Genomic DNA, 22,005 nt, shown 5'->3' with positions numbered 1-22,005 from the left:
TGTTCATGCTCTGTCTCTGTCTCAAAAATAAATAAACATTAAAAAAATTTTTTTTTTAATTTTTTTAAAGAAAAAATAAAAAAAATAAATATTTTTAAAGCTCCTAAGTTTTTTCTTCTTTTTTACAAATTGTTTTAAAATATTTTTTAAATGTCTGTTTATTTTCGAAAGAAACAGAGAAAGAGCAAGCTAGGGAGAGGCAGAAAGAGGGAGCGACAGAGAGCAAAGCAGGCTCCACGCTGTCAGCACTGAGCTGGATGTAGAACTTGAACCCACTAAATGTGAGATCATGACCTGAGCCAAAGTCAGATGCTCTACCGACTGAACCACCCAGGCACCCTTCTTCTTCTTTTGTTAATGTTTATTTATTTATTTTGAGGGAAAGAAGGAACATGTGTGCAAGCAGGGGAGCAGAGAGGGAGAGAAAGAATCTCAAGCAGGCTCTGCACTGTTGGTGCAGAGCCCAGTGGGGGTGCTCAATCCCACAAACTGGGAGATCATGACCTGAGCTAAAATCAAGAGTTGGACACTTAACCAACTGAGCCACCCAGGAGCCCCTGAAGCTCCTAAGTTTTAATTTATAATATGGCAACTATCAACGGATATAACCACAAAAGCTCTTTGGAGTATAAAGAGGACCAGTAAAATGATCTCCAACTTCACTGTGCATCGGCCCAAGAACTTGCATTTCAAACAAGCTTCAGGGTGGTGCTGATGCTGCATGTCTACAGATCTCAGCTTGAATAGAACTATTTTAGACACATGTTTACCAAATTGCATAATACAAACCACTCAAGTAGTTCATGAAACCAGTTTAGTGGGTCATGACCATAAAGACAAATTATGTGAACATTTTGCACCCCGCATCTTTTGTGGATGTGTGTACACTAATCAAGATGCAGAAGAGATTTCCTACAGTGGTTGAAACAGTCACTCCTCTAGACACATTTGCACATTATATCATCAGCAGGGAAAAAGGCAATATATTATGAGAATCCTTTCCTCTGCAGGACACTGGTTCAGTGTTTCATTTGGTCTAATTGCTAGCTACACTAAGATAATATTGAGAAAGGAGATTCCCAAATAAAACTCACTATTATTCATCACATCTCACAGAGAAATTGATACAATGTATATCAATTTTAATCCTTTTATTGATACTGGAACAGATTTGCAAATTCTACCAAGGACTAATTCCCAATAAATTTCTATCTGATATAAGCCTGCTGAAAACTTATTTACTTCTACAATTTAAATTTGTTTCCACAACTTAAGAATCTCTCAGGTAATTTTAACAGAGTAGTGCTGCAGAGATGATCTATTTCATCCTCCATGCAGTGCGAATGCCTCTTCTACAGCACTATTGGATAGATGGTTATCTAGGATTGATAGAACCCCAATAGTTGGAAAGTGACAAACTCAAAGATTTCTAAATAGATGGTTACTTCTCATACTGAATCAGACTGCTTCTACAAACTTTTTTTTTAATGTTTATTTTTGACAGACAGAAGAGACAGAATGCAAGTGGCGGGGGGGGGGAGGGTGGGGAGAGAAAAAGGGAGACACAGAATCCGAAGCAGGCTCCAGGCTCTGAGCTGTCAGCCCAGCCCAGAGCCCAATGCGGGGCTTGAACCCACAAACCACAAGATCATGACCTGAGCTGAAGTCATACTCTTAGCTGACTGAGCCACCCAGGGGCCCCAAACTTTTTAAAAAATTTTATTTGAGAGAAAAAGAGAGAGGGTGCAAGCATAGGAGAGGGGCAGAAGGAGAGACAGAATCTCAAGCAGGCTCCACACTCAGCACGGAGTCCCAAGCAGGGCTCGATCCTACGACCCTGGGATCATGATCTGAGCTGAAATCAAGAGTTGGATACTCAACTAACTGAAGCACCCAAGCGCCCTGAGTCAAACTGTTTCTTTGTGACTTCCACCCAACTTTTCCAATCTGAAGTAATTTTGAATAAGTCTATTCTAATTCTATTCTTTCCTATGCTTGTACATTACCCATCTTGAAGGATATAGACTGCAGTTATACACTCTGCCACTCATTAAAATGGTTTTATATCTTGACCATCCTTGGAGTATTTAGCCACATTGAAAAGATACTTTTCAGGTCCAAAGTGGCAGCGTAGAAGATATTCTATCATAACTATTCTTATGATAATGGTTCTAGCATAAGGCTACTCTTGATCACAGATCAGAGGGGCCTTGACTCCTGTTGTTCTCTTATGGCCTGATACCCACAACATGTCTGCCCTGGCTCTGACCATGGACTTCTTCTGAATGTTCTTCATTACTATGCCCTCAGGTTTTTCCTTGCTGAAATCTCTGGCGCAGCTGGTCCTGGTGTCTTGCAATCCATGATCCAAATGTTGTTCCTAACTAAATTAGACTAAAATCCAGCCTAACCACCTGGAGCAAAGCTGATCCAAGGCAGAAAGTGGCCCTGACTGAATCTTAGGTTTGAGATGAAGATTAGTTCATCACCTGACTCTTTCACCAGAGTGATCAATACAGTATGCCCTACCAACTACAAAAGTGACCCATTTTGTATTAGACACAGTCAACAAATAAACACAGATCAGTGGCCAGGGCCAACTGCTGGGTCAAGCTGATTACAGCTGCATTATTCCCTATTAATGAGTCCTCTCTTCTCCAGGCTAACCACCTATAGTTCCTTCAAAGTTCTTGATGTGAGATGGATCTCATACCATCTTTTTTTTTTTTTAACATTTTTTAAATGTTTGTTTATTTCTTTAAATGTTTATTTATTTTAGACAGAGAGAGACAGAGTGCGAGCGGGAGAGGGACAGAGAGAGAGGGAGACACAGAATCTGAAGCAGGCTCCAGGGTCTGAGCTGTCAGCACAAAGCCCGATGCAGTGCTCGAACTCATGAACCATGAGATCATGACCTGAGTCAAAGTCGGACACTCAACCAACTGAGCCACCCAGGCATCCCTAAATGTTTATTTTTGAGAGAAAGAGAGAGAGAGAGAGAGAGAGAGAGAGAGAGAGAGAGAGAGAGAGAGAGAATGAGCAGGGGAGGGGCAAAGAGAAAAGAAGACAAAATCCAAAGCAGGCTCCAGGCTCTGAGCTGTCAGCACAGAGCCTGACACAGGGCTCAAACTCACAAACCACAAGTCATCATACCATCTCTAATAAGAGGTTATGATTTTCATTATCATAATCACTTTCTTTTGCACACACCCCAAAAAACTGAAGGACAGTTTTTTAGTTCTTTTCTTAAAATGGTATCTTTTATAAATTGTGAGATAAAAGACATAAAAATGTAAAGGACTTGTTCTAATATCAGAGCCATGTTGAGATAGTCTTTGACTAGAGGTTATATAATAATACTATGGCTCTCCCTATCAAAATAACACCAGCATTCTTCACAGAGCTAGAACAAATAATCCTAAAATTTGTGTGGAACCAGAAAAGACCCCAAATGACCAAAGCAATCTTGAAAAAGAAAAGAAAGTATGAGGCATCACAATCCCAGACTTCAAGCTATACTACAAGGCTGTAATCATCAAGACAGTATGGTACTGGCACAAGAACAGACACTCAGATCAATGGAACAGAACAGAGAACCCAGACATGGACCCACAAATGTATGGCCAACTGATCTTTGACAAAGCAGGAAAGACTATCCAATGGAATAAAGACAGTCTCTTCAGCAAGTGATGCTGGGAAAACTGGACAGCGACATGCAGAAGAATGAACCTCGACCACTTTCTTACACCATACACAAAAATAAACTCAAAAAAAGGGGCGCCTGGGTGGCTCAGTCGGTTAGGCATCCAACTTCGGCTCGGGTCATGGTCTCGCGGTTTACGGGTTTGAGTCCCACATCAGGCTTTGTGCTGACAGCTCAGACCCTGAAGCGGGCTTCAGATTCTGTGTCTCCCTCTTTCTCTGCCCCTCCCCTGTTCACGCACTGTTTCTCTCTCCCTCTCAAAAATAAACATTAAAAAAAACAAATTAAAAAAAAGAAAACTCAAAATGGATGAAAGACCTAAATGTAAGACAGGAAGCCATCAAAATCCTCGAGAAGAAAGCAGGCAAAAACCTCTTTGATCTTGGCCACAGCAACTTCTTTTAACTCAACACGTCTCCGGAGGCAAGGGAAACAAAGCAAAAATTAACTACTGGGACCTCATCAAAATAAAAAGCTTCTGCACAGCAAAGGAAACAATCAGCAAAACTAAGAGGCAACTGACAGAATGGGAGAAGATATTTGCAAATGATATATCAGATAAAGGGTTAGTACCCAAAATCCATAAAGAACTTATCAAACTCAACACCCAAAAAACAAATAATCCAGTGAAGAAATGAGCAAAAGACATGAACAGACACTTCAAAAGACATGAATAGACATCCAGATGGCCAACCGACACATGAAAAAATTCTAAACATCACTCATCATCAGGGAAATACAAATCAAAACCACCATGAGATACCACCTTACACCTGTCAGAATGGCTAACATTAACAACTCAGGCAACAATGGATGTTGGCGAGGATGCAGAGAAAGAGGATCTCTTTTGCACTGCTGGTGGGAATGTAAGCTGGTGCAGCCACTCTGGAAAACAGTATGGAGGTTCCTCAAAAAGCTAAAAATAGAACTACCCTATGACCCAGCAATTGCACTACTAGGTATTTACCTAAGGGATACAAGTGAGGTGTTTCGAAGGGACACAAATGCACCCCAATGTTTATAGCAGCACTATCAACAAGAGCCAAAGTATGGAAAGAGCCCAAATGTCCATCAATGGATAAATGGATAAAGAAGATGTGGTGTGTATATATATATATACACAATGGAATATTACTCAGCAATCAAAAAAATGAAATCTGGCCATTTGCAACTACGTGGATGGAACTAGGGGGTATTATTCTAAGCGAAATTAGTCAGAGAAAGACAAATATCACATGACTTCACTCATATGAGGACTTTAAGAGACGAAACAGATAAGAGAAGGAAAACAAAAATGATATAAAAACAGGGAGGGGGACAAAACATAAGAGGCTTATAGAGAACAGAGGGTTACTGGAGGGGTTGTGGGAGAGGGATGGGCTAAATGGGTAAGGGGCATTAAGGAATCTACTCCTTAAATCATTGTTGCACTATATGCTAACTAATTTGGATGTAAATTTTTAAAAAATTAAAAAATTTAAAAAAACATACTATGGCTCAAAACAAGACATTAATATTAGAGTATGCTTATAGTCTAATATAGATCCATATAGTATACAATATATAATATATAAAAATACTCATTTTAGCTTTTAAAAAGTAGTTGTATTTACTATCCTCATAACTTCCAAGGTATAATATAGACATAGCAATTTTTTAAATTACAAAATGTCTGAAATTTCATCAAGTAATTTGTGATTGACATATGAAATCTAAAAATAATCTATGTTTTAGCCATTTAATTGACACTGACCATACAATAATAATTTAAAAAGAAAACTTTTTTAAAACAGCTTTCAATTTCAAGTTTATGGGCCAATTAGAATTCTTTACATATGCTCAATTAGCATTTAGTATTTTGCCAAACAGAAATAAATTTTACAGAACACTGTACAGAAAAATTTTACAGAACAGTCATATCATTAGTTTTCATTAGAAATGTTTGCACTATTCTTTTAAAAGATCACTCCAATGTCTAGATAGTAACTAGACTCCTCAGTTTTATTCTAATTGTTTTTATGTTTTACATTTAATCTTTGCCTGGGACTCATTTTTTTTTAATTTGGCATAAATTAAAGTTCTAACATTTCATATAGAGTAAGAGAAAAAACTCCCACATATACTAATTTCTGTTTATGAGCTCCCTATTCCATTACACTGACATACTTATCCATTTTTTTTTGTTTTCTTTCAAGTATTTCCTTTCTTAAACTATTTTTTAAAATGTATGTTTATTTACAGAGAGAGAAAGCATGAGAAGGGAGAGGAGAAGTAGAGAGAGAGGGGAAAGAGAGAATCCCAAGTGGGCTCTGCTGTCAGTGCAGAGCCCAGCATGGGGCTCCATCCCACGAACCATGAGATCATGACCTGAGCAGAATTTAAGAGTCAGACACTTAACTGTCTGAGCCACCCAGCCATCCTACCCCCATTCCTCTACTTTATATCATGCTGTTTAGATGCAGAGGCTTGGCAATACATTTTAAAACATGGAAGGCCAATTTTCCTCTATCATTCTTCATAATTTGCTATTTTCAGAAATTTATGAATACATATAATCTTTTAAATCATTTAATGTAGTGGACCTTGTGAATCTAACTGGAATGACATAAAATCTGCATCAATCTGAGATAGATTGGCACTCCTATACTATTGAGTCCCCAAACAATAATTGATATGTTTAAAATTTAACAACTCAGGAAACAACAGATGTTGATAAAGATACAGAGAAAGAGGAACCCTCTTACACTGTTGGTGGGAATGCAAACTGGGGTAGCCACTCTAGAAAATAGTTTGGAGGTTCCTCAAAAAGTAAAAAAAAATAGAACTACACAAGACCCAGCAATTGCACTACTAGGTATTTATCCAAAGGATACAAAAATAGTGATTCAAAGGGTTACATGCAGCCCAATGTTTATAATGGCACTATCAACAATAGCCAAATTATGAAAAGAGCCCAAATGTCCATGGACTGATGAATGGATAAAGAAGATGTAGTGTGTGTGTGTGTGTGTGTGTGTGTGTGTGTGTATGTACACACACACACACACACACACACACACTCTGGAATACTGATCGGCCATCAAAAAGAATGAAATCTTGTCATGTGCAACAACACGGGTAGAGCTAGAGTGTTTTATGCTGAGCAAAATCAGTCAGAGAAAAATACCATACGATTTCACTCATATACGGAATTTAAGAAACAAAACTGATGAACACAGGAGAAGAGAATGAAAAACAAAATATAAAACCAGAAAGAGAAGCAAACTGTAAGAGACTCTTAACTACAGAGAACAAACTGAGGGTTGCTGGAGGGGAGTTGGGTGGGCAGATGGCCTAAATGGGTGATGGGCATTAAGGAGGGCACTTAAGTGACGAGCACTGGGTATTCAATGAATCACTAAATTCTACTCCTGAAACCAATACTATACTATGTGTTAGCTAACTTGAATTTAAATAAAAATTTGAAAGACAAATAACAACTGATGTTTTCCCATCTGTTCACATCTTGTTTCTCCTCAACAATATTTTTACAGCTTACAGAGTCCTATAGGTTCTATGTCTTCGCTATTAAATTTCTCTTGACTATTTTACAAGACACTACAATTAATATGAACAGGGTTCATTTCAAACTGGCTCTTTCTAACACAGAGAAGAGATACTAACTTTGCATGTTTATCTTGCTGCATTCAGTCATCTTGACAGACATGTTTTAAGTCTAGAAATTTTTAGTAGTATCTTCTGGGTTTTCTAGGGACACAATTATATATGGAAAAAGAAAATTTTCTTATTTTCAAAATATTTAAACCAACTTTTTTTTGGTCTTTTTGATATTCCAAAGCAATAAAAATGATTGATAATAACAGTCACTTTACAGAATTCATTTGTTCCTGATTTTAAGGGAAATTTTTTTATCATTTCATCATTTAAAACTAGGGTTTTTTTAGTTTTCATAAAGTACATTTCTAATCAATTTCATTTAATTTTTTATTTCAAAGAATTTTTAATTAGAAAAGGCTATTGAAAAGCATAAGAGACTCTTAAAAACTGAGAACAAACTGAGAGTTGTTGGTGGGAGGGAGGGGAGGGTGGGTGATGGGTATTGAGGAGGGCACCTTTTGGGATGAGCACTGGGTGTTGTATGGAAACCAATTTGACAATAAATTTCATATATTGAAAAATAAATAAATACATACATACATACATACATTGTCAAAAAAAAAAAGGCTATTGAATTTCCACCCAACACCTTTTTAGCACCTACTTTTTTTGTAAGCCATCACTTTTTATTTTATTCTAATTGTAATGGATGTCATTAACAAAGGTACTTTTTTTTTTAATTTTGAGGTGCAATTTTCATACAATATATGGGTCCATTTTAAATAAGCAATTGAGTTTTGACAAATGTGTATGCCCATATAAACACCACAACAATCCATATCAAATTTTCCATTACTCCAAAATGCTCCTTTGCATCTCTTTCCAATCAACACCTCTGGACCTCCTTTCCCTCCCTGACCTCAGGCAATTAAACTCTTTTCTAGTTTCATTTAAATGGAACCAGAGAGTAAGTACTCTTTCGTGTCTGGCTTCTTTTGCACCTAATATTTTTGAGATTCATCCATGCTTTTGAGTGAATCACAGTTTCTTTCATTCTCACACTCAGTAGTATTCTATAGCATGGATATACTGCTGTTTGTTTAGCCATTCATTCACTGAGGGCTTTCAAAGTAAGGGAGGGGGAAGATATGATTTGGTTCTAAAAGTGAACTCTGGCAGCTGGGCGAAGATGAATTACAAAGTGCAATGGTGGCAGGAGGGAGGGCTATGAGAAGGCTGTTCTAAATCCAGACAAGAGTATAGCAGCTCAGGTAAGGGGGGTTGGTGTGCTGGTTTGGTGTTGAAATGAGACACGCCTGCATTCAATTCCCAGCTGTAGGTGAACAAGCTAAGGCAAGTGCACTGTACTGACGACCGTGAGTGGGTTCACATCTGAAAACACCTACAGAGTTGTGGTGAGAGGGGTGAGGACCCATGCTGCCTGCTAACTCCTGGCATTGTAAACCCCATGTGGGCAGCAAGTGTTTCTGCTTACCAATGAATCTTAAGCACCCAGAACTTGGGGACGCAAAGTGTATTTAAATTCTTTTAGATTCTTCCTATCCCTTTCTCAAGTGTGAAGGTAAACTAAGGGAGCACTGCAACTTGACCCTTGTTTTTCACCTCTGCCAACCCTAATTGAGAAGATTCACAAGCATGACCCTGGCAGTCTGTGGGGTCCGAACAGTGAGGCAGAAAGACCAAGAACTTCCAGCCTGGCATGCAAGGACAGATGCAGCCTCACAAGCTCTAGCAAGAGCCATCTTCAACAGCAGCAACTCACCTCCACGTAAAAGTTAGAACCCTAGCCTGGGAGGAGTTCTAAGGGTTTCTCAAACCCATCTTTTGAAACCTTCAAGAGCATTAAGGCTTGAAATCTCTACCATACTCTCTGCAGAAGACATGGTTGGAAAAAGGCGCAGCTCTAAAAACCCTTACGCCTTTTAAAATACCTTCCAGGGGGCGCCTGGGTGGCTCAGTTGGTTAAGCATCAGACTTTGGTTCAGATCATGATCTCACAGTTTGTGAGTTCGAGCCCTGCATCGGGCTCTCTGCTGTCAGTACAGAGCCTGCTTCGAATCCTTTGTCTTTCCCCCATGCTTTTTCTCTCTCTCAAAAATAAGCGTTAAAAAAATAATAATAAATATTCTTCAGTATTTATTAGTGTCAGACCCTAGACACTACCTTTTACCTAATGGGTTCAGTAAATATTTGTGAAAGAAAGGAGAAAAACTTCCTCTTCACAATTAGCCCTCACCTTCTTAGCCTTTGAGGGAGTTGGGGAGTGTGGGGGGAGAATTTCCAACAAAAACCCCAAACTTCAAACAACAATTAGGCTCTCCCGTCCTTATTCATTAAGTTGGTAGTTACTACGTGCAAATCGAATCACATAGTAGCACTCACATGGTCTGTGATATACCTCTGTAAACCTCATGCAATTATCACTCCATGTGCATGACCCAGTTTTTCAGAAGCCTGATCAGTGTTCTCCTAAGTGGCTTTAGTTCTATCATCTATTTTTAACAGTCATCTGGGGATTCCCTTTCAAACTAGTGTTGTCTTAAATGATGCTGACAGATGTCCTGATCCTGAGCTATGCATGTTCTCTCTTTCTGGGATGTGGCTTTGCTGACCATTTGCTTTGTGTGTAGGCTCATGGACGGGTTGAGAGACAGGGTGTCACCACATTCAGTATGTCCACATTCACTCAAACCTCTGTCCAACTGTGCCTGGTGTCCCTGGAGCAGAGGGCATCTTATTCTACAAAAAGAAGAACTTCAAAGTCTTTGCCAAAGTGGAGGAGAGAGCCACCCTCCTCTAAAGAGTGAAGGAGGGGATATGGAAAATTTTTCCAGAGATTTTTAGACCAATAGTCATACCTTTAGAAATTTCCCAAGCTTCCTGAAACTTAAATAGGAGCTAAGACTACTAAAGGGTTCCATGGTGGTAATGAGCAACTTCTCAGTTTTTCACACTTTCAGATTAGGATTCAACTTTCTTAGGTTGCTAAGTCAGTTAAGAATCATTTTTTGGCTCTTCATTTTCCAGAATACTATCTCTTCTCTTTTTCCTTATGGGCTTGTGTCTTTAAAAAAAAAAAAAAAAGAAAAGAAAACACCTCAATTCAGGACACCTGGCTGGCTCAGTCAGTGGAGCATGCAACTCTTGATCTCAGGGTCATGAGCTCAAGCCCCACATTGGGTGTGGAGCCTACTTAAAAATAAATAAATAGTAAAAATAAAAGTAATAAAAACTTCAATTCATTGGTTGGGAAAAATGGGTATAATTTAGCTGTCATCTTTACCTCATATTGGTTAAAGCACTTTCTTCAGTAATTTCCTCAAAATATATATAATGACATATTTCTGAATCTTTATTTTAAAATCTCTTTTCATGGTGCCTGGGTGGCTCAGTCAGTTAAGCGTCCAACTCTTGGTGTTGGCTCAGGTCATGATCGCATGGTTTCATGGGTTCAAGCCCTGAGCTACCAGTGCAGAGCCTGCTTGGTGTTCTCTGTCTCCCTCTCCCTGCTCCTCTCTCTCCCTCTCTCTCTCTCTCTCTCAAAATAAATAAACAAAAAATTTTTAAATAAATAAAATCTCTTTTCATAATTGAGAAATGAAAGATATGTTAGTTGGGTATAGTACCTCCTGGGTTAAGTACTTTCTAATGAATCAGATATTTTAAGATTTTCTAATTTCCAGTTTACGGAATCTGAACATGATCTCATTCTACATTCTCTGCATATAACTTGGTGCTTTTTTTTTCTTTCTAGAAGCTTTAAAGACTTTTTGTTCTTGATATTCCTAGAAGAGTTACTTTTTTCATTAATTTTGTCTGAAACTCAGTGAATCTTTGCAACAACACATCAAGGCTTTCTCAAGAACAGTGAAACAAAAATCTCCCTTATTATTTCTTTTAAAATTAACCTTCCTTTACTTGTCCATCTTTTCTTCATGAAACTGTTATATACATACAAAATCTCTTGGATCATCCCTCCACATCTCTTATTTCACAAATTATTTCATCCTTTCTACCTTTTTACCTGTAGTAAAAGTGTAGGGAATAAGGGAATAGGACCCTTATTCCTTAGGTTCACTAGTTTAGTTCTTAAAAGTGACCATCCCACCTTTCGCTTTGCTGAAACACTTCTAAAAATCAGAGTTTTCATACTTTATTAAAGTCTCTCTCCTCTGATTTCATGTCCTTAAATGTTCTTACCATTTTTCAGCAAACTCTGTCATTTGACTCACAGGAGTTCTAACACAGCACCGCCTGTCCTCAGCGATTCTTCTAGGTCTTCCTCCCTACATGGTAAACCTTTTCCTTTGTAAAGTCAGGTCAAAGGACCAGACGCTGGTATGCTGGTAAATGATAACAATCAACTCGGGTGTGAAGGAAGAAGAAATGCACCAGTGCAGGTTTTGACAGTTTCCTCACTGTAAATACTCTCTCCAAGGCTGATTTCAAACTACCGGCATCACATCAGAGAGGATGGATTGGGCACAGATGAGCAGTGCCCCAGAATAGTTCTTGGGGAAGTGCTGCAATGGTCTAAATGCTACCTCATCCTGGAAGCCATCCCTGATTCCCTGAATCGGAAGTGGTTTTTCTCTGTGCTCAAGACACTTTGCTTATATCTTCGTTTAGCCCTTCTTTTGTCCTGTAGCGGTTAGTTCTTTGCATATTTGTAAACACCCTGAAAAGTTAGTGGGTATTACACAGAAATATTTATATTGTGTTCTTCTTTTACTCCTCGTACTCACTTTTAAAGAATCAGGAGAATTCAACCAAATAAATTACCTTGTGATGTAAGCTCCGTAAGTGCAGGGAAAATATATTATTTGCTTTCCATTTTCTTCTAGAGCCTGCACCAATTATTTGTTGGGTGATTTTAATGACTGAATTCTCAAACGCAATGCTACAGCCCAAATTTCATTTTACCACTATCACCAGCTAGACCTCAAGACACGACCTTTACTCCCCACTTGCCTGTGCTCACCAACCTTTGTCCCCATTTTTCCTTACACTCTTCTTTCCAGCGTATCTCTTAACTCAGACAAAAGACCCTATAAGGATAATATTCAGTGATGGAAACCAAAACAACTGCCCAGAGTACCAGCCAGCCAGACCAACCAGACCAGTTTAAAACTAACCATGCCACCACCCCCCGCCCCCAACCTGCACCTGCACAGATGGGCAGTGGAATGACTGACAGTTACCTTTACCTCATTATACTAAAATCTCCACCAAAGGAGGAACAAGCCTCATTTACATAACAAACAATGTATACATAGGTATATTTCCTTATGGCACATATGAGACCTTATGCCTGCCTTTACATACAATGACAAAGCTCCCTATCTAAATATTCATCCTAACCCTAAATAAAAGGAACCCATTCACCCTTGCCCAGAGAGTACAGCTTTGGAAGTTATTCCCCACGATCTCCTCATTTGCTGCAAATTAAGTTCCCTTTATTTTATTATACTGTTGCACAGATCTGTGCAACAGAAACCATGGTGTGGTGTCTGCCTGTGACTCACCAAGGAGCAACTCATACTGATTTGGTTACACCGCTTTTAAAGGAATAGAAATACTTGACTAAATTAAATGGAAAAGAAAGAGGTGTAATTAGTGGTATTTTACTTGTGTTGAATCCAATTTTTGTTAAAAATCTGCAGCTTTCCAGAAGAGAAAAATAATTCTGATCTCTTCTTTTGACAGGGCTAAAGGTTAAACTGCAGCAAGGCAAAAGAGAAAAAAGTCCAAAATGTTCATTACAGGCCAACTGAAATTATAGTTCCTAAAATAACTTCTTCCTCATTTTCCCTTTACTCCAGAGTCAAAATAACATCTTCCCCAGTTTTCATTTATTTTTCAAATAAATGCACAGCAGCTTTTCAACCTGAGACTCTAATAAGCAGATATGAAGAATACATTCCTGTGCATCCTATTTTTTGGTTTTAGTCACAGTAATTCATTCCAAAGGTCAACCTCAGAAGCTTTAGTAACACTGTTCCAGTCCACAAATATATTTGGGATAATAAACATATATAATAGAAAATTTTAATGCAGTCATAAAAACACGTCCTCGCCTGTGAACAGTGCCTAGGATAGCTGGACAGATGGGAAGCAGACGGGTAATCCCAAAGGGACAAAATGACCCAGGCTCAAACATATGGAGAAGATCCTGGATTAACTTCAGTGGCCACTTCCTGCTGTCTCTTTCAGGCACATATATCAAACAATCAGAGATGATACAGTTTAAAATATCAGATACCTGCTGTAGGGAAAAATAGGAAGGAGGAAATAGAGTAATCTGAAAAACAAGCGATAGTAGCCATTCAGAGAAGGACTGACCTGAGAATAATGTGAGGGAAGACAATGAGAGGTCCACATTAAGAAGGGCAAAGCTAGGTGTGTACTTTTAAAGTGCTTACAGGCATTCTACAACAACAACATACAGCATACTCTGAAAACTTGTATGATCTGTGATTTTGAAGCCTAGCACAATTGAATGAGTACTGAAACAGGAGGTGGAAACTAAGTTCAGCTTCTGGCTTTATTATACTACTGGTCATTTAACCTCATCAAGCTCTCTGGGCTTTCGTTTCCTCACATGGAAAAATAAAGGATGAGATGAAATAATTGCTAATGGTCCTTTCTAACAACTTCTAACAATTTTTAAAACTGTGTTCCTATCTTGTATAAGCATGGATAGAATTACATTGTCCATGCTGATAATTCCCTATCAAAACAGAAATGTAATATAGTAAGTTTATCACGGAAAATGGCAATGTTAAGTTTTAAGTAAATTTCTGAGTTCCCTTGAGAATGTGTAACATTTTCTGATGCTAAATGTATAGCACATAGTAATCAATTTCAATTAGAAATTTTAAATGCCATTTTCTTCCCCATAATGGAATCCAACACCATCTATGTACACATATAGACATTTACACAAATGTATGTATGCAAGCATGTTTGCTCTAAAAGTTCCCTCAAGTTTTCACCTGTTGTCTGCTTCTGCCTACTGTTTCATGACACATCACCATCACAGACACATTAGCCAAGCAGACATAAAAGCATATGGAAATCCTGAAAACATAATTCTGATCTTTTCCCTTGATGAGGCTTGAGGTTCAACTATATATAGCAAGGCAGCAAAGAGGCCAAAATGTTCATTACAGTTGAATTTCTCACTCAACAAAATTATGGATTACTGCACATTCATGAGTCATTCATGAATACTCAAAATCATGAATGTCAATAGTCTAGGATACTCTGTTAATAAATCAAGTACAGTATAGACCAGAGGCCTTAATTTCAAAACAGAAAAATTATACATTATAATAAAGTATAAAATAACTTTAATACAGTAAAATACTTCAATGCACACAAACCTTTAAAGCCATCAGGATACACATCAGAAAGAAATTTAGTGTTGATGTCTCCTTCTATAAAACGTGAGTTGATTATCACCTCTCGGAGCAATGCAATATTATGTGTAACACCTAAAAATAAAAAGATATCAGATGGAATTAGAGAAGAAAGAGTCAGTTAAAAATCTAAGTCTTACTATCCAGAGAAATTTATCATCTGTGTCTTATGATCTAGCAAGAACCAGGCAAGATTATCCATCTCCTTAACTTCAAGTAACAACAAAAAAGGTCTGAATCTGTGGTAGCAATAAAATACTAAATGTAAGCCTGAGAAACTTGTGACTGCCAAGTCAATTTAATAGGGAAACAAATGTCTTTTCAGTAAATGGTACTAACATGTCCATTTGGGAAAAAGGACATTGAACTTCATCCCTATAACTCACACCATACACAAAAATTAACCTAAATTGGATCACAAACCTAAGAGTAAACCCTAAAACTTCAAGACTTATGGGAAATGTAGGAGAAAAATCTGTTATCTTGAGGTAGGCAATAGATTCTTTGGTAGTACACAAAAACCATGAGCCATAAAAAAAGAAACTGTACTTCATCAAAATGTAAAAGTCTGCTTCAAAGGATACAGTTAAGTAAACAAAATGGTAAGCCACAGATAGAGAAAACGTGCACAACACACATATCAGACAAAGAACTTGTATCTAGAGTATATAAAGAATGCTTACAGCAGAGTAAGATGACAATGTAAAAAATGGCAAAGGATCTGAACACATTTCACAAAAGAAAATATGCAAATGAAAAGTTGTTCGGAGCGCCTGGCTGGCTCAGTCGGTTGAACGTCTGACTTCAGCTGAGGTCGTGATGATCTCAGGGTTCGCGAGTTCGAACCCCACATCGGGCTCACTGCTGTCAGCGTAGAACCCGCTTTCGATCCTCTGCCCCCTCTCTGTGCCCCTCCCTGACCTGTGCACTCTCAAAAATAAATAAAACTTTAAAAAAGTTGTTCAACATTGCTATCATCAAAGGAACACAATGAGATGCCCCCCAAAACCAATTTAAGTGGCTAAAGGTTAGAAGACAGAAATATCACATATCAGTGTGGATGTGAAAAAGCAGAATTGTCACACCCTGTGGTGAGGCTATAAATGGCACAAATACTTTGGAACTGCATGGCAGTTTCTTAAAGAGTTATACATACATACGATTCAGACAAGTCACTCCTAGGTAACCTATCCAAACACTTATACACATAGGTTATTAATTGATTTACAATGGTCAAAACTGGAAACAATCTAAATGTCCATCAACAGGTGAATGAATTAGCAAAGTGTGGTTTGTCCATACAATGAAATTCTATTTAGCAATAAAAAGACAGGGGTTACTAAAAACACAAGAATGAATCTCAAAATAATTATGCTGAATTTAAAAAGACTACTGTAGGAGTCCATTAATATAAAATTTCAGAAAAGGCTTAAAAACCTACAGTGACAGAAAGCAGATCACCCAGTTGCACTGGGACAGGGGTAGCGACACCGAGGATTCCAAAGGCAATGAGGAAACTTTTGGAGGTGATAGAAATGTTCAGCATCTTGATTGTGGTGATGGTTTCACAGGTGAATACATATGTCCAAACTCATCAAACTGAATAAATACGAGAAGTTCATTTCATGTCAAGTATACTTCAATGAGTAGTAAGAAAGGAGGAGGGGGGGAAAAAAAAGAAAAAGAAGAAAAAAAAGAAAAGAACAGCTTGTGATCCAGCAGGAAACACTGAGTCTGGAACACAAGGACCACTACAAAGTTATGTTACAATAGCTAACTGCCACAACAGGGACTCGAAAGGTATCAGGAGAGTTCTGTGAGATAGAAGGGCTTTATGAACGGAGTATTTGATCTTGGTCACGCAGATTACAAAGATATAAAGAGGAATAAAAGGGAGGATAAGAGGCATGTCAAATCCAGGGAGAGCAGGAATTCGATCAGGCTTCCACAAGAGGAGCAGGGGACTGGAGTATGATAGAGCTGAAGTAATGAGAGGTTTGCTAATTCCTTCCAGTTTCTTCACCCACTTCCATACTCGTCTATACCATTTCAGACAGCACAGTCCTCATCATACCATTCTGCTGCATAACAAACCTAGAAAGCCTGATTGTGATCTTGTTATTCAAGTCTTGTAGAGTGCTCATTTTTATAGAAATAATTCCAAAGTAGGGTACCTGGGTGCCTCAGTCGGTTGGGCGCCTGACTTCAGCTTGGGTCATGATCTCACAGTACATGGGTTCGAGTCCCGCATCAGGCTCTGTGCTGACAGCTCAAAGCCTAGAGCCTGCTTCAGATTCTATGTCTCCTTCTCTCTCTGCCCCTCCCCAACTTGCACTCTGTCCGTCTCTCTCTCTCTCAAAAATAAACATTACCAAAAAAATAAATAATTTTAAAAAATAATAATTCCAAAGTAAGCAAAGAATCAGAACCTCAGGCTCAAGTACCAGATCTACCTCTTACCTTGGGTAAGCTACTTCACCTCTCAAATGTTTAGTTTCCTCATTTGTTAAGTGGTGATCACAGCAGGACCTATTTTGCATTACTGTCATGAGGTACAAATGAGGTAATGCTTAAGGCAATGCCAGGCACTCAGAAACATGCATCAGTGTTGTGCTCGTTATTATCCTTTCACATGAGAACCGATACACAGCAGAAGACAATGTGTAGTTAATCAACATCAGACATGGGAGCCCGAGCAGCTCAGTCCGTTAGGCATCTGACTCTTGATTTCTGCTCAGGTCACAATGTCACAGTTCGGGAGCTCGAGCCCCACACTGGGCTTGTGCTGCAGGTGTAGAGCCTGCTTGGGATTCTCTCTCTCTCTCTCTCTCTCTCTCTCTCTCTCTCTCTCTCTCTCTCTCTCTCTCGTCTCTTGCTGCCCCTCCCTCTCCCCCTCCCCAAAATAAACAAACTTAAAAAAAAAACACATCAGAGGGCAGATGCACTGGATCTCAAGTCTCAGCACTGACCTCCCTCCCCAACTTCCAGTTTCATATCCTATAGGAATCCAGTTCTTCAAAAGTTTACACCTCTCTATCCAGAGAACATAGCCATCCTATTAGGCGGCGTTTAGCAAACTCAGCACACAAATCAGACCACCCCCTATTTTTGTATATCGAGTTTTTTTGGAATACAGCAGTGTTTACATTCAGTGTGTGTGCTCTAAGAGTCAATCAGTTGTAATAGAGACCATATGACCCACAAAAGTCTAAGCTATTTACACTCTAGCCCTTCCCTGAGAAAGATTGTGGACATTCACTGTAAGGTTTTTAACAATGTTGATATTCTGAGCAAATTAGTCTACACCTATCAACATTTATTCTAAACCTACTGGTCATGTGGCAGCTAGATATCACACACAGGAAAAAATATGAGAGCAAACACTGTAACACTATGGTACCTGCTTTGGAGGAACTTTCAGTAACCAGTCACAGAATAAGAAAATTACAAAGAAAAGAGACTTAAAACTAAGAAATTGTGATCTAGAGAGAATGAATCATATAGCTAAAGTTTAGTAAAACAGAAATTGTAATAGTAATATATGTTTAAAAATATGACAGCCTGCGGGTTTCACTGAAAATGTGATTTCCATTTTTTACACAGTAACAAGAGTCTTAGCAGAACAAAAGACTCCACAGACACAGACTCTATTTTCCTGTCTGTCCTACAGCTGGACCTGACAAACTGATTTCCAGACAAGGGGTTGGAAGTTAGAGTGATGCGCCCAATTCCAGCCTCGCTTACTTGAAAAGAATAATTACTTGGGCTTCCTTTCCTCCTTCTTCCTATGGGCTTCCTGATATGGCAGGAACTCAGCTCTGGAAATGAAGGTGAAACAGAGCAACATGTTGGCAGGGGGAGAGGGAGGATCTCCTGGAATGACCACAGAACCACAGGACACAAACTTGCCCCATCAGCACAGACCAGCCAGCCAGTTAAATGAGAAGTAAATAATATTCTATCTTATTTATACTACTGTATTTAAGAATCTTTGTTAAGGCAGGTTACCCTGTACTCTCATGTATACATATGGGGAGAAGGGCATACTTTCCAATATGATTTCCTATTTCTGAGCCAACCAACTAGGCATTTCTCTGTGCATCTCTTTATACTAGACGATGTTAGCATACATGTGCAAAAATCTGAGCATTATCTGTTCCTCACTCAGAAAATACCAAGTGCCTAAAAACTTTATAAAAGCCAATTTTCAATCTATTCAAACTGCTTCAAAACATTTAGAGAAAGTTCCCAATTAAAATATTAATGGTATTCCTTTAGCTACATAAATTTCCAAGGAAGAAGTTATCACATACAATGACCTAATAAGTATCTTTCATAGCACATGCCCCAAACAAATTATCTCAACCTTGCTCTGTGGGTAATGCAGTTATCCCAACCTTGCTCTGTGGGTAATGACTTAGCCAATATTCAACCACTCATGTGTTGAAGGGCTGTTGTAATTATGTGTATTTCTACGAGGAAAGTATTGGAAGGTGTAAGAAACTTCATCTGATGACACAAGTATACCTCACAAATCATTGCAAAAATGTGACATCTTCGTCTACTACAGGTGATATTCGGGTAGATGAAAATGAAGAGCAACTGAAAGCAACATGCTACGAGTGCTTAGAAAGCCAAACACAGTAGGCAAGAATTTAAAATAAAAGACTCCTTGAAAGAGGTCAGGCTGTGAAAGGGAACTGAATCCCTTTGTTGCATGTTTTACAAACAGACAAAACTAAAGCGCTTTTGAAGAAGGAAAGGGAATGGCTTGCCAGAAGAGATTTCTATGCATAGGCAACAACAGATGTGGCATTCCAGGAAGAGAGAAGTATCTGTGACTTACGCAAATCGTCCTAGCTGGGAAAAGAAATAGAGAAAGACACAGAAAGACACAAAGATGGGTAATATAAGGGAGGAACAAAGAATTCTCATGTTGTTTTGGACACCACCAGGTATTTGTGTGGAGAGAACTGGAAGATGGGCACCGTGGCCAAAGAGCATGAGCAAAGGAGAGAGCTGTGTGCCTAAGAAGTCCAAGGGGGGGGGGGGGGGGGTTGTCCAGGTCTGACAGTCATGCAAACGTTTTACCTTTCTTTGAGAGCAACCAGAACAGTTGAAGCAGGGCAGGAACGACTACGTTTGAGCTCCAGGAACCATGCAGGCTGTTAGTGGACTGGGGTCTGGGGAAGGGTGAGGGTGTAAGTGGGAAAAACCATTAGCTGACAATTGCAGGAGACATGTTGAAAAATTGCAAGGCATCAGACCACAGCAAGAGTGTGGCCACTACAGACGGAGAAAAGTAGATGGACTGGAGAGACATTTAGCAGGCAGAGAGGGCATGATGATTTAGTGGACATCAATGGGGGAGACAGGGGGACCTGGCTGGCTCAGTAAGTTAAGTGTTCAGTTGTAAGTTCAGGTCCCATGGTAAAGATTACTTAAAAGTAAAATCTTTAGGGGCACCTGGGTGGCTCAGTCGGTTAAGTGTCCAGCTCTGGATTTGGGCTCATCATGATCTCACGGTTCATGGGTTTGAGCCCCACAATGGGCTCTGTGCTAATGGCATGAAGCTTGCTTGGGATTCTCTCTCTCTCTCTCTCTCTCTCTCTCTTTCTCTGTCCCTCCCCTGCTTGAGCTCTCTAAATAAATAAACACTTTAATGAAAAAGTTAAAATAAAAACTTAAAAAAAAAAAAAGAATAGGGGAGAGGAGTCAATCACAACATGCACCCTTCTGGCTCTGTCATGCTACATGACTGAAGACCCCACTTACAGACAAGAAACAGGTTAAGAGGGAAACATGTGATTTACTTTGGGCAAGTTCAACTGGAGAGGCCTGGGAGAGTAGACTGATGGTATCCCTGTGGTTAGAGTTCAGAAGAACAGGTCCGTTAGAACGGAGCCACCCACAACACAGAACGCATGGGGGCAGATGCCCACATGAAGAAATCCAGAAACAGAAATGCAAGACAAAGCCAGCAGTATGCAGCTTATCCCTATACAATAACTCAAGTTTGGAAGAAGAAAACATCCTAAAGGAGGGACTGGAAAGGATGAAAATACGAAGATCAGGGTGCAGCTGGAATTTCATTTCCAAAAAAAAAAAAAAGTGTTCTTAGGTGTAATTTAGTATTTCAAAATGTTTCCATTTGTAAGCTTCTGGATAAATTGTAAATAATGTAGAATCTAGGAGCACCTGGATAGCTCAGTTGATTGAGTGTCTGACTCTTGATTTCGGCTAAAGTCATGATCTCTCGGTTCACACCATCAAGCCCCGTGTCAGGCTCTGCACTGACAGTGGGAAGCCTGCTCATGCTCTCAGTCTCTCTCAAAATAAATATACATTTTAAAAAAAAGTAATAAAGAAAGGCAATCTAACTTTCAGAATTTCTGTCCTTCCCTCCTCCCTCCAGTTAAATAAAAATAATAGTGTTTACTTACAAACTTCATATTTTGTATTTAACTTTACTGGCTCTCCTGTTACAACCTAGTGATAGTATAAATTTTCTTGTTCCTCTGTGAGGCTGAAGTCAAAACAGCATCAGACTGTCTTCAGGAAACTCGAACATAAAATTTCAGAAATAATGATCATCTGAACAAAAATAAGATTGTTTTCTGATAGTGATCAATTTGTGATTGAGGACATCAAAAAATTACAATGTATGCAGTTTCAGGGCGCCTGGGTGGCTGTTTGTTGAACACCTGACTCTCAATCTCAGTTCAGGTCATGATCTCAAGATTCATAGGTTCGAGCTCCAGGTCAGGCTCTGCGCTGGCAGCACAGAGCCTGCTTCGGATTCTGTCTCTGCCCCTATCTGCCTCAAAATAAACAAACTTAAAACTTTTTTTAGTAAAATGTATGCAGTTTCGGGCACCTGAGTGTCTCAGTCAGTTACGTTTGCCTCTTGATTTTGGCATAGGTCATGATCTCACAGTTTGTGGGATCGAGTTCTACATTGGTCCCTGCACGCTGACAGTAGGGCCTGCCTGAGATTATCTCTCCCTGGGCCCCTCTACCCTACTCATGTGTGCTCTCTAAAAATAAAATAAATCTTTTAAAAAAATAAAAATAAAAATAAAGGGGTGCCTAGGTGGCTCAGTTGGTTAAGCATCCAACTTCGTTTGGCTCAGGACATGGTCTTGTAGTTCATGAGTTCAAGCCCCACATCGAGCTCTGTTCTCTCAACTCACAGCCTGCTTCTGACCCCTCTGTCTTCCTCTCTCTCTCTCTCTCTGCCCCTCCCTCACTTGCACTCTCTTC

At 39.1% G+C, this 22,005-nt stretch overlaps 1 protein-coding gene across 9 annotated transcripts in view; it reads right to left on the bottom strand.

Moving 5' to 3' along the window:
- PCCA (propionyl-CoA carboxylase subunit alpha) overlaps window positions 1–22,005 on the bottom strand; it is a 404,001-nt gene that overhangs the window by 179,300 nt on the left and 202,696 nt on the right. For all 9 annotated transcript variants that reach the window (XM_027065165.2, XM_027065168.2, XM_053217534.1 and 6 more), the window contains one exon: window positions 14,707–14,817. In XM_027065165.2, coding sequence (XP_026920966.1) covers window positions 14,707–14,817 — 111 coding nt within the window. The remainder of the gene's footprint in view (window positions 1–14,706; window positions 14,818–22,005) is intronic.

Source organism: Acinonyx jubatus, chromosome A1, assembly GCF_027475565.1.
Source record: "Acinonyx jubatus isolate Ajub_Pintada_27869175 chromosome A1, VMU_Ajub_asm_v1.0, whole genome shotgun sequence".
Taxonomy (NCBI): Eukaryota; Metazoa; Chordata; class Mammalia; order Carnivora; family Felidae; genus Acinonyx; species Acinonyx jubatus.
The sequence above is the reverse complement of the archived record's forward strand: the minus strand, read 5'-3'. Positions and strand labels throughout refer to the sequence as shown.